General features: G+C 39.8%; 1 protein-coding gene across 2 annotated transcripts in view; it reads right to left on the reverse strand.

The window, feature by feature from the left end:
* The window catches only part of baiap2l1b (BAR/IMD domain containing adaptor protein 2 like 1b), a 27,301-nt gene extending 15,428 nt beyond the window's left edge, over positions 1-11,873 (reverse strand). For both annotated transcript variants that reach the window (XM_005734599.1, XM_013911267.1), the window contains exons 1-6: positions 11,492-11,873; positions 9,432-9,507; positions 9,105-9,191; positions 3,202-3,263; positions 1,771-1,842; positions 778-912 (exon numbers count right to left, since the gene is read on the reverse strand). In XM_005734599.1, the coding sequence (XP_005734656.1) occupies positions 778-912; positions 1,771-1,842; positions 3,202-3,263; positions 9,105-9,191; positions 9,432-9,507; positions 11,492-11,542 (483 nt within the window). In that variant the 5' untranslated portion in view covers positions 11,543-11,873. The remainder of the gene's footprint in view (positions 1-777; positions 913-1,770; positions 1,843-3,201; positions 3,264-9,104; positions 9,192-9,431; positions 9,508-11,491) is intronic.
* Positions 11,874-13,613: the final 1,740 nt, after the last annotated feature.

Below are 13,613 nucleotides of genomic sequence, written 5' to 3' on the forward strand. Positions count from 1 at the left end.
AGCCTGGCAGGATCAGTGGTAGGCAGGTTATGCAAGACTTTAAGTTGGTATGCTCATAGGCCGAGGGAACTCTGAGGTTTAACTCATTTGCACTTTCCACTTAGCAGCGTCACTGCCAGGGTGTGGTTGCACCATGTAATAACAGAGTTAACCTGTTATAATGACTTCATATTCCACAGTGATTAATCGAGATCAATGACGTAAAGCACCTGAGGTAACTGTGACACACAGATCACGGATAAGTACCAACAGATAAATGGTCATAATTTAAAAAGACAATAAAAGCACACTTTTAAACATTTTGGCCCTTGTAAAACATTAAATACATAACAAGACAAAAAAGTGCAATAAAGTCTCCACTTCTCAAAGAGTGGCCTGGTTAACTTTAGCGTTTCCTAATCAAATGTCACTTCTATAGCCTGAAGAGTTAGTGCTTGCTTGCTTTCTTGTTTGTGCACGTGTTTGGCAACTTTTATAAGTGGACATGCGGGTAGAACAAGATGGTGTAAGGGGACCTTGTGCGGGTGTATTCTTGAAGAAAATAAAAGAAGCCAAAAACCCCAAACAAGGAGCTTCTGCACAACTGCACAGACCAGATGCTTCACATATTGCCAGTAACTTTTGCTACTCTGGCTGCAAGTTTCAGGTGTCAAGGTTTGTGAATGAGGCTCGTTATATGAACACGCCCACGTGTGTCAAAGAAAGCGCATGTGTGTACGATGTGTCATGTGTCTGTAGGAGTTGTTGGTTTTTTTTGTTTTTTTAAGTTCGTCTCACCTCGCTTTCCTTGTTCTCGTACTTGTTCGCATTCTTGCCTTGGCTCTTTCTCCTCAGCTTCTTCAGGTCTGCCTGGGACTTCTCCAGAGAATCTTGCTTCATCTTGTGCTCCATCTGGTATCTTTTAAATGTGGCCTAGATCAGAAGAATGATTCATGTAAATGCTGCAACACCAACCTGATGCGATTTGTCAGAACCATCTTGGGTAGCAGAAATAAGGAGAAACTGTGAACTTTAAGAATAACTGGATGAATCATTTGAAATTTAAAAATGGTGGTGAAAACTGCCAAAATATATCCAGAGTCCAGTTTGCAGTATATGCTGGATATATTAAAAAAAAAAATCTTCCAGTACAAAGTCGTGTTTCACACTATGCAATAAACTACGCAAGCTGATTTGCAATGTAAACCGTTTCCTAAAACATCTGTGATGATGTGTTAGGCTGGATCCATCTACTATATGGCACTAGTGCAAAGTGAACATCAGAGAGGAATAACTTTGTTTTTATTATAAATAAAATGTAAAGTGTGCATACAGCTACCTCTGCACAGTCATGTAGATCCATTTACAGACTCAGAGTACCAAACATCACTCTGAAAGGGCACAGACTTGCTGTACTGCAGAAAATAGGCCCTTCTTTGTCCTGTGTTGTGCTGATAATAACCCTTTCAGTAGGACATATGCCCAATTCAAAGAGTCACAAAGAAATTCCTGCATTATTGCACAGAACGAGATTATAGTTCATCAAGTGCATAAAAAGGATTGCTTTTCATATTTTTCAACTCAACACGGTTTAAAAACCATCATCTACGTCCTCCTTACCTGCTGATCCTGTATTAAAAACCAATTCAAAGGCTTTTATTCCATTTTATTTTTGCGTCTCCCTCACTTCATGTAGTCGCTGAATAAAAATGTAAAATGTAGCACAAAAGCCAGTGATAACAAAAACAAACCCAAACTTAGTTGTGCGCGCACACAGAAAAAACTACTCACTGTCATGTATTTGACATCCATCTCAGTCTTTCTCTCCAGCTCAGCTATTATGTCTCTGTGGAACCTCTTAAACTTCAGGTGAAGAGGAGGAGGAAGGACAAGAGAGAAGAGAGGATAGGAAGACACACTGGTTATTATAAACTTGATGGGTGGATGGAGGGCTACAGTTTGTCAAGCTTTGCTGTCAGCAGAAAACAAGGAAAAATGCTGCAAGTCTCATGGAGAAAAATGGAGAATGATCATTTAAAGTGTATCGGTGTGGGGGCGAGAACCAAGTCCAAGGTTGCGGTTATGAATGAGTCAGATACAAAGCGTGGGAATGCCCACAGTCTTCTCTCAGATGCTCTCCAGCTCTCTCCCTCTCATTAGTGTGAGGGAGTCAAAGCGCTCCCCTTGTTGTGATGCAGTGTCTGCACCCACACGCAGCAGATCAATGATGTGGAAGACCCCATCACTGAAAACATAGATGACCACAGGGACTGTAGTATACATAACACATAGTCATCAGACTCTGACTCTCTGACCTGAATTAATGCTGTGAGTCATAAACTCGCGTCCATTAACAACTGAGCCCACCCACTGATGCCGTTTGCAACAATGTCTCAGAAGAGTGCCTCCCAACTTTTCTGCGTCATGTTCATGTTTTCTGGTTTACTTTCAGGCACTAGCATTATTTATTTGCACAAAACTTGTGCAACATTCAATAAAAATAATGCGCCCAACATGTTGTGATCTTTTTAAAAGGTCTTAAACATCTAAATTTTAAGAATGCTTGTGTTGTAGTGAAATATGATACATAAAATTCTGCTAATTATTTTCACTTAAAATATCTGATATTTGCAAGTTCCAACAAAGCGATGGCGTCTTTTTCCATGCTACCTAAACACAAAGTGAACTGAAATTTTGCAACCTTTACATAATAAACATTTACAACATGTTCTTCAAAACTGAACAAAAGATTAATAAAGTAGTCTGTACAACCGTTTTGTGGTGTTAGTGTGCTAAGAGCGTACACAATGCTCATACTTAATTAATCAAACTGTAACTGCCCCAGCTGGTACAGGACAGGACATGTTAGGACCTGCTTGTTCTCAGCAACGAGATAAAGCCCCAGCTGCTCCTACAACCCAAAGCCATTTGTTTTCCTTCTGTATCTAATGTTTCATGTTTTTCTTGCTCATGATGCTACTTCAGTTGTTGTAGGTGGGTAGGAAGATAAGGTGGTGTCTATCAACAGCAGCAGAAGGATGAAAAGAACCGTTTGCTGACAGCACACCACTAAATGCCGGTTAGTGAATTCCACCTCAGTCTGAGAAACAGGTTCAGAGAGTGAGACAAGCATGCGTTTGGGAGAGGCAATACAATTAAAAATCAATTCGATAACGTAAAACAAAACATGTATATATTTGCAAAAACATATTCAAGACTCACGTTTTCCTCCAGCTCAAGATGAACGTTCCTGTGGACCTCTGAGATTTCTGTCAGTACTACACCTGCCAGGTGCAAAAAAAGGAGGGGGAAAGATGTCACACAGGTTAATGTTATAAGATGGAAAGTTTTGTCTCGACTGTACAGAAAATCATTATCTAAAGATATTTCACTAAAGTGTAAAATGATAGCCATAATGCACAGCACAGACTATAGCCTATAAGCCTGACAGTATCTGCAATATTTCTTTAACCAAAAAAGTAACCAGCTACAGATGTGATGTAGGATTTCCTTCACTGGTATGAAAGCAAACTATATGGAGCCTGGACCAAACGGGACCACTTGCTGCTCAGGAAATCAAAAAGAACTCAGATGGCAGGCTGCCACAAATCATAACCTGTTTTTCCTAAAAACAATCAAATTAGGATTACAGAGCACAATGCAGAGCATAATAACTACATGCTTGTAGCGCCAAGCCAAAGTACAGCAGTTTCATTTTAAGTCCCCATATCCCAGAGATAAAAATTGTACTACCTCTTCTTCTATTAGACAAGTTTGAAATTTTTAGGTGTTATTCCTTACTTTTTTAAATTACTTTTAAAAGTAAATAGGTGGTTTCAAGTAACAAATAAGCAAAGTATTGGCAGCTCCACTGAAGACTGATTTCCCTTCAACTTCTTTGCATTCAAATAGTACTGCTTAGTACCCAAAGCCAAGCATTATGCAAAACTAATAGCAGTAACTCTACTAACAAGAAAGGCTACAAACTGTCTTGAGTCTGGTTTGCCGTTTACACACAAGCACTGAGGTGTGACTTTTCTAGATATTATTGATTGTAGGTGCACGTGGTCTTTAACCTGCCAGCTCACTGAAACCGAGTCTGTGCCTATTTTGTGCCCACGAGACTGGTCTACCCAGGCAGGTCCCAGCTCGTCTAACTCAAATGGAGTATCTCACGCAGGCTTTTTTCTGCTGTGCAAGATGTGAGAAAAAAGGACAACTGAAGATAATTTCTGCACTTCATTCTTATGACACTGTCAAGAGTTCACATGCAAAAGAAGGCTTTTGTAACATACTGCCTTCTGGATAATACTGCTCACAGACTGAAATCTGCATGGGTGTGTGTGTTTGGCTGGTGCAGTCCTTTGATAATCACCATTTTCAACACCTTTTAGATGATGGGTAGACACAGAATAACAATGTGTGTGTATAAATTTGTCTTGGGCCAATTAATAACTTGTGTTTACACAGATGGTCACTCTGGTTGTTTAGCCAGCATTCTTTGTCATCTTCTTTCTGCAATAACGTCAAAACAGATAAACTAATTTGTTTAGAAAATGAATCATCTGTGTGCAGTCTCATGAACACAACTTATTCGTAAGACATCCTTAGTTTACATCCAACAGCAATTTAAATTCAAGATAATGCTCAGCATATGTCGGGTATATTTTCTGCTTGTAGCATAGATGTGGGATACATCAGGGGATTTGCCAACACAAGATTACAAGACGTTCAACAAATGCACGCTGCATCTTCTCCCACACTGAGCATTTTCCCATGGGTGCCGATTCCCATGCAGCTGCAGCCAACAAATACAGCTGTACTGCACATATAAGTATTGATAATGATGTAACCAGCCATCAGTGGCTTCTGCTTCAGGATACAAACACCTCCAGTTTGTGTGTTACAAACAGACAAGCCAAATCATCATAGAATAAATACTTTACTCATCAAGTCCTCATCTAGATTTGTTATTTGTTTGGTTTACAGAGCAGTAGACCCATACTGGAGCACATGGATAAATAGGAAAAACAGCCTGCACACCAAGGTTTGAAAAATAAAAAATTGCTGTCGTCTTTCAACTGTGTTCTGACGTGCACAAATGCACTGCGCAAATCCTTGACAGCCTTTCAATACGCCTGCAGACACTCTGACCTGTACATTCATCAGTATGTAAACACTGCCCTTCCCTGCTCCATCTTTCCACACCTTGCCTGCTCCACCTTGCCTCACAGTGAGACTGGCTGCTGCAGTTCAAACAGCTCGGCAGATAAAGACTCCGCTCATCCCAGTAAATCTGCCCTTTGACAGAGCAGAATAAAAGAGGCTGAGGGGTAGTGCAGGCAGGGTAAGGGTGGGAGGAAAATATGGTGAGGAGATAAATAGTGAGGCAGAAAAAAGGTACTACAATAAGTATAAGAGAAGAAATGACAATGTAGTAGTGCTGGATATGGCAATACACAGTAAAAGAAAGAAAAAGAGTTTAGAAAGGCTATGCTAGATTTAAAATAAAACAGGGCCCAAGACTGGCCCAACCTTAAACTCCCCTCATTTTACAGTAAGAATAATCTTAAAAATGTCAACAGGTGTGGTATTGAGTCAAACACCAGACAGACTGGTTTATATGTAAGGCGTATAAGTCGAGTCATAAACATACCTCAAAAACAAAATTCAGAAAATGATGTCACGTAAATGTTTCATATTAATAACTGCATAAAGATTGCATCACAGTTTCTTTCCAGCAGTTCTCACTCATTTGTTTATTGTTGCACAGACCACACAAAACGTTGCTCGGCAACAGGTGCACTCTTTTGAGGAAGGTGTGAGGGCAATAGTGTATCATTATGAGGATAACTCTAAAAGCAATGTGCCATTATTACCCAACCAGAACCACAGAGATAAACCCAGCCAACCCAACCACCATCGATTTAAATAAATCCCTTTTTGTCTCTGATGAGATACAATTGTTTTATGTCCCACATGACAGTGAACAGTGTCTTTCGTAATTGTATATGTTGAGACAGATAGGCAATGTCTGTGTTTGTAGAAAGGCTCTGAAGACGGAGCACTTTATTGCATTTTCCCAGAAGCCTGCAAAAAAAAAAAAAAAAAAAAAAAAAAAAAGACCCACAGTTCTTCCACCGTTTTTGACTGTGGACAAAATAATCCTGGCATCTATGAGAGCCACCTGACACAGCATGCAAACATGCTTGGATTATGTAAAGTGGGCCTGGTGCCATTTGAACACTAGTCACTGTGTGTCTGTGTCCACGAAACATCTATAAATACCCTTTTTGCTGCAAAAGGACAAGATAGGATGAGATTAAATTCTTTGGGGACAATGAAATGCGGCACAGTCAAGATATCTTACAGGCTGTTTGCTGTTCCAATTTTTAGGCAGCAGTTTTGTGGTTCTTTTCACTGTTCCCTGTGCATTTCTGTTTCTAGCATCAAGACTAGAAGTACAACGAGAAGATGTAAAGAGCAAATTCTAAACACGTTCTAATCCTATTGCATCCAAACAACCTGGTCTGTACATGTTAATTCCTGCTCTTTGTTTGACCAAACGTCAGAAACCTGAGCGTTCGAATGAGAAAAAAGAAAAAAAGAGGTTGACATTTGAACTCTGGCAGAAGTGGAGGGAGAGATAAAGGAAAGGGGCGAGAGAACGAGGTGCACCGGTGCTCTAATGCCTCGCGAGAGTATCTGGTTTCTGGTTATCTGTCACTGGAGCTCATGTTTCTTACAGAGCAGCTTCACTACAAGCATGAGCAGCCTCGTGATGAAGATGTGTAGACTTTAACGCCACATTTCTTGTAGAAGATGTCTCCATAATTATTACAACTTAAAACAATGTCTTAGGAACCTGACAGCAACTCACGACACAAATTGAAGATCCTGACTATTTATAGAGGCGTGCAGCACAGACTCCAAGTACAATGCATTTGGGTCTTCAAGCCTGGTTCATTAAACTAGATGAACACCCACCGCTCTACATAATCCAGCAATAATGACTCAGAATAAACTGATCCGTCGTGAGATCACACAATGCCACACAGGAGGAAATTAGTGGGTATGTTACTTTGAATTAAAGGGAGGATTGTTGTTTTTTTTTTTTTTAAATGAATCGTTTAATCACCCGTCTATAGGCCCGAAACATCAAAATCAGAAATAAAATGGGTAATTTGAGAACATTAAAACTATTGACTTGAGTATTTAATCTTGAAAACTGAGTTTATTACAACAGTTTTTGACTGATTAATTGGCCAATCATAGCTGGGATCCTACCAACTGATTATGGTTGCAAGAAAATGCATGTGTACAATGTGGCGAGATCACAGATGGTCTTAAATTGCAGTATACACATGCTCAGTCTGTACACAGTATAATCTATCGTATGTTGACAGGCTCATCGTTATAGATGAACCAACCAAAATGTTTTATTTCAATATTGTATTTTTGCAATTCTAAACCAGCCTTAAGGATGCAAACTTCAGAAGGACCTGTTGTCACAACATTTTATGGTAAAAATGTGCCACTGTGAATTCAAGGAGGCTATTGAGGATTCAAAGGCTTACTTTTCTAGCCACTTGCCAAGTGTGCACAGGGTGTTTCTTTTTTTTGGGTGGAGTATCACTTTAACTGTGCCAGGAAACTGACACCAGGTGGCACTTCCCATTGTGCTGCTAAATTTAATTAGCAGTTTTGCTACTAATCAGCAGGGGAGATGAGAGGCGTACAGTGGTTAAATCAAAGTGTGACACTAGTGACAATGACTTAGGATGCCAGACTTCTTTGGACTACAAATTAGCTCAGGGGAACTGAAGCCTGGGGAGTTAGAGAAGAACGAACATAGGACGATGAACAAACAGTGTATTCCCAAGTCTATCACACTCAAATACATAAAAATCACAAGAACGGTGCTGGAATTAATCAGTGGGTAACTACTGATGTGTTCGAGCTAGAGCACTGCCTGGGTTTAGTTTTTTAGTGATAAAGAGAGGTTCAAACATTACCCTGCTCTCTTTCATCATGAAACAAACCAGGGAATAGCTGTTGTTCTGTTCATTTATTTTTTTCTAAATTAATTTTAGTTATATTGCACAAAGTGTCTTGTGGATATCTTTTGCAAACCTCTGATTTCTTATGAGGCTTTGCAGGTGTCGAGTCAAGGCTGTGCTTCATCGTCTTATGAGATGGTGCTGAGAAGGATTTAGACCAGCGACTGAGGGGCATACATATTAACTTCCTTTAGCTTGCGATTACTGGGTCATCTCATTGACTTGTGAATAAATTAATGATCCATTTCTCACACTGATGTCAGATGCACTTTAGAACTGGCAAATCCTGCTAAATTGAAAATATGCTCCCGATCAGCAAGGTCAGGAAAATTTAATTTAAGACTTAAATTCACTTTGTTAAAACTTCAAACCTAATATTTCTAAAATGGCAACTGGCACTGAATGAATTCAGCTCCTGTGTTCCTCACAATTATCCCATGTTTACACACATATTTAGAATGAAGCCGGTGATAAACATCTGATCATTTCGTGAATAAATCTACAGACATAACAAATGCAATGGAGTGAAGCTTGTGAGCTACTTTAGGAAGTCAACTCGAGATGCACTGCATTATTCACGTGTAACATGCCTCACTCTCCTCCCGTCATATACCCAACACACCCTCTCAATTCAGCTTTGTCTTGTTAAGCTGAAGAATTTCCCATCTTTTCCCCAGACCTACAACACTTCCTGCTCTTTCACCCAAACCTGCATCTACCCTGTATACTCAGAGAGACCACTTTCCTATTGCTCCCACAAATCTGTGTGCAACACATACCAAATGACATTGACTGTTGCAGAAAAAAAAAAAAAAAAAAAAAAAGTCATTCAACTGAGGTTTTCCATCAACTTTAATTAAACAACAATCTGCTCTGGCTGAGGATCAGTAAATCATCCTTAAACTATTATTAGAAATGAAAAGACTGCCTTGGGAATAAAATACAACTGAATAAATTAGAAAGAAGAAAGTTTTTTGAGAAAAAGGGAGCTGCCTCCACAGTCTGCAGATTTCCCCCAGTTTATCCCAGTGGAGAATCACAGGACAGATCAACTTGGAAACTTACCTAATTCTCTGGAGACAGGAGAAACTGCAGCATTCTCCCCAATCTTAGTCAGTGCATCAAAATACAACTTTCCTGCCAGGGTCATTGCTGGGAAAATGATAAAATTGTCATTAATTTTTGTCACAGTAGCCCCTAATACCCTCTGAACACCACAGAGTAACAAATAGCCACATTATTATCCAACCTGTCCGATCCTTCCTCCAAAATGGCTAACTTGTCCTTCCAGTTAGCCATTTTTCATTTCTTAGCCAACTCTAACTTAATATATAAATTCTGAATCTTTTTTTAATGCAATAGCAAAAACAAAGGGGGAAAAAAAAAGCTCACCTGCTACGGATTTCTCATAGTTCTTGCCCAGGTTGACCAGGTTCCTCAGTCCTGGGTTGAACTGTTCCATTACGGTCTAAAGGGGTTGAGAGAGAAAAAGGATTCAATGTGACTGTCAAACTGACAGAGTGACATTAGACGTAAATAACGAGGCAAAGAATGAATGAATGCAGTCACACTAGAGCCTGACGACAGTTTAAAGGAATCTATAACCATGTCCTTCAGGCACACATTCGCATGCATACAGATAATGTCTACAAATTATGTCAGAGGCCAAAAATTGCTTCTGTGGAAACTTAAGACAGGAAGCACAAAAACAACAAAGAAATAATAAATACGAGAATAAGAATGCACAATCGATTAAACAACGTGGGCATGAAAAGACAGGCTAATCTGATAAAAGTGGGGTCTCTAGTGATCGCCATCCTTTAATCAACATCGTGGAGTGGAACTAATTATCTCTTGGAAAAAAATTTACTAATTTTCTGAGCTCCATTTTACAGATGCCAAGTCCAACCCTCTGATTAGTACAGAATAGGACAGGTCTTGGCTAACATGCACACACACGCAAAACCTCCTTAGGACACCCATGGCAAACAATGTTTCATGAGTCTTGCATTGTTCAGCCACTTGTACGTCAGACATTTGTCAGCAGCATACTGACATAATGTGTAAGTAACAGCTCCCTGCTGATACAGGCATTCATAAGAAATGACTCAGTAACCTTTCCTTTAATTTTCAGCATCTAATAATGCTGTAAGAGAAGAACTTGTTCTTCCATTGCTGAAAATCACACTGCATTTTAAAAGTCCATGAAACATGTAAACAGCCAAATCGTGTTCATTTTCAACAAAAAACAAACACAACTTGCCACTAAGTATTTAAACAGACTATTTTGGGAGCCTGTCTTGCTTATTATCAATGAGCCTGAGGTGACGGCTGCCAAGGAGCTTGCTGTATAATCTTACCACACAAAACACACAGCCAGTTAAATTATTAAACCTGGAGTCTTTTTCCTGCATTTCACCACGCCAATGAGCTGTGGGGGTAGACCCTGGAGGAGGCCGGTGGATAAGAACTGTTTAAAAAGGATAAATGCGTGAGAGAAAGCTTCTTGCCTTCTTTTCTTCCTCCTGCTTTGAACACAGTCACCTTTACTCTGCCACCTGTGGCGTGCACACTGCAGAGGACCATTAAGTCAGAAAGCCTGGTGGGATTTGGTGAGTCCCACTCACGTTCAGTTAAACGTTTCATTTTCATTGGTTAGGCTTCTCTTTGAAACCCAATTAAATCATAGACTCAACAAAAAAAAAACAGCTGATTACTTATTAAAATTGCTTTAAAGGGAGCAGTTTCCCCACAATCCAAGATAAGGAGGAGTGGTAAATACCAATTCACTTGAAAAGCTCCCGCTTCAGTAAATAAATTAAAGTTAATTAGGCTACTGGTTGGCACGGAACTACAGAACAGCCCAAATGATGCTGATCAACCACGGCACCAATTTAATGGGAAAAGAGGGAAAAGGAAATGCCACTCCCAGGGTGGGGCTATTCTCTCAAAACCAGTGATTCAACTCACTAATAGGCAGTTACAAGCTCTCGGGAAGCTTCTAAACTAAAATAAAAAGTGCTGACAAAAATGCAGTGAACTCATTAACAGTGCAGGCTGAGATGCTGAGTAAACCAAGAACACACTTAAAGCTCAGGGATCCTGAAAGAGCAAGACCCCAGGGTAGGATAATCAAGTGTGATAATAGTCTTTTTTCTGCTGTAACACTGTCACTTACGTGTGATAGTGCCCATAAGCTAAACATATATCACCCTATATATTCTGCTGTGTTTTCAAAAAGAAGGTAAACTACTTAAAGGCGAATGTCCACACGACAAGTAAACTTTACTGCTAAAAAAAAAAAAAAAAACCCTCACGAGGACCATGAATAACACCTGTTAGACAACAGGTTGGTAAAAGTCAACCTGTAAACTTGAACCCGAGTTTAAGGAGGCACTTCTTCCCTCTCGCACCTGTTGGGTTTCCCACCTTCATAGGAAAGCAGCGCTTACCTTGTATGTACTTTCAGCGAGCTTGTTCACCTCCTCCGCGTTCCTCGACATGTTTAATGTAGTTCCCTCGCGACGGCCGACAAAGAAAATATTATATTTTTAATTATGAATTGACTTATTTGTACACCGATGCCAAACACCCCCTCCCCAAAAAACAGGTCCAAGTGGGAGCGGTGACCAAACCTACGCAGACATAAAATTCCTCATAGCCAGCAGGAGACGTAGGGACGCACGCACAGCAACAAAAAAGGGAAAAGTAACTCCTGTGGTGGAGACTCGAGCTATCTGTTGCTGCTGCCACTCTTCGTGTGAGCACACACTCAGGGGGTGAAAATAAGCTGAGCTGTCAAACTTATTGTAGGTGGTTAGTTCAAAAAAGGGGAGGGGAACCTGTGGAGGTAGATGGGAGTTAAGCAAACGAGAATACAACTTCCGCTTTGACTTGATTTCAAAATAAAAGCGGCTGGGTGAAATGTCCACTGCAGGATTGTTCAGACTAGCGTGAAAACTGGTGCTCTAGATGTGAAAAGTTCAATTTAATTGAAAGCCACACAGTGGCATTGATGATTTTAGCTGTCTGGGGGTCTTATCGATTCATTTCCGCTTCAATATTAACCCTCTAATAAGGCTTTTATCTTTTAAGGATTTCTTCCATAATTGATCTGTATATGTTTAACTTGACACTTAGTGTAGAAGAAAAGTGGACAATAGAATAAATACCTGAAGACGGGCGCTCCCTGGAGGCAACTGTTCCATAATGCGGAACATAGCATTTTTTTTTAAGAACATGAAGAGTCCAAAAACAAAACAGAACAAGGAAATTAGATGTTTGGGTTTGGGATTAGTGAAACTAGTGAAACCGAATGGAGCGCTAATGTAAGTGGAAACCAAATTCATCAGCTCATAGTAGTTGGATTCAAAATTACACCTGCTTCAACGTGAATCTATTGCGTGGAGATTTGCTCGTTTGCAAGTTTGCTTTTAGTGTTACAGTTTATAATAGGCATAAGCGTATGTGATAACCTGAAAACGAACAAAACAAAACAAAGAACAATCTCTGACACTTTGACATTCATGTTGCAGAAGCAGCTCTAGTGACACTTGATGCCTTAAGCAAGTAACAGCCAGCTGCATTTTTTTTTTGCTCCGCTCTACATTTATATTCCCCCAAAGTACCAAGGAAAACAGCTCTTGTAAGTCTAACACTAGAAGGTAACTAAAAAAAAAAACCCCAAAAGAAATAATGCATCAATGCGGAAGTTCCCTAATTTACCACTAGATGTCTCTCACTGTCAGCTGATTTTCTCTCAGTCTAAGAGAAGTTTCATAACCTTGGAGACATTAAATCAACACGCGTCAACACGACGTGCATGTATTTATAGATTCCTGCGATTTCTTGCTATTTTGATTTTATTCCCTTATAGCCTACTGTTTTTTTAACCTCCTTTTTTTCTGTTTTATGATGACAGCTGAGGTTCTTTTACATTCCGTGATAGCTGAACTTCCAACAAATCAAACAGAGCAACGACAAATATCATGTGTCAGCGGTGGAAGAAAATATGCAAAGACACTTTTATTTTATTTTATTTTATTTTTGTGCATGTCATTTGATTTCAAAACTTTGGAAAGCTCCATGAAATCATGGGGAGCTACAAAAAGAGCTGAATGTAAAATGAGATTGTACCCTCAGGCTCCAAACACATACCACTGCTCTCAGCCCTCAAAACACTCTTAAGTGACACATACAACATAATTGGTCTCTGAAGCCACCATGTGAGTGCTTCTCTCTCTCTCTCTCTCTCTCTCTCTCTCTCTCTCACTTACTGCTATCTACTGCATTGTGGCGATTCTGACAACGTCCCACTGAGTTATGTTCCTGTAGGCAGCAATCAATATGTAATGCTAAATAAAGGAATATGGGGGTCAATTATAACCAGTCACTCACATTTCACAAGGTGATGCAAGTTCACGATGTAGTGTTTTTTAAGCACACACATAATTCAGAATATTAAGAATACTAGAGTTAGAATAAGGGCGAAGATAAACTAGATAATCCAGAGTGATCACAGGGGGGAAAAAAATCAGGATTTTGCACACTGTTTTCTCAGAAGTATTCCTGTTT

The sequence above is a fragment of the Pundamilia nyererei genome, unplaced genomic scaffold (genome assembly GCF_000239375.1).
Source record: "Pundamilia nyererei isolate P.nyererei 1_Seehausen unplaced genomic scaffold, PunNye1.0 scaffold00059, whole genome shotgun sequence".
Lineage (NCBI taxonomy): Eukaryota > Metazoa > Chordata > Actinopteri > Cichliformes > Cichlidae > Pundamilia > Pundamilia nyererei.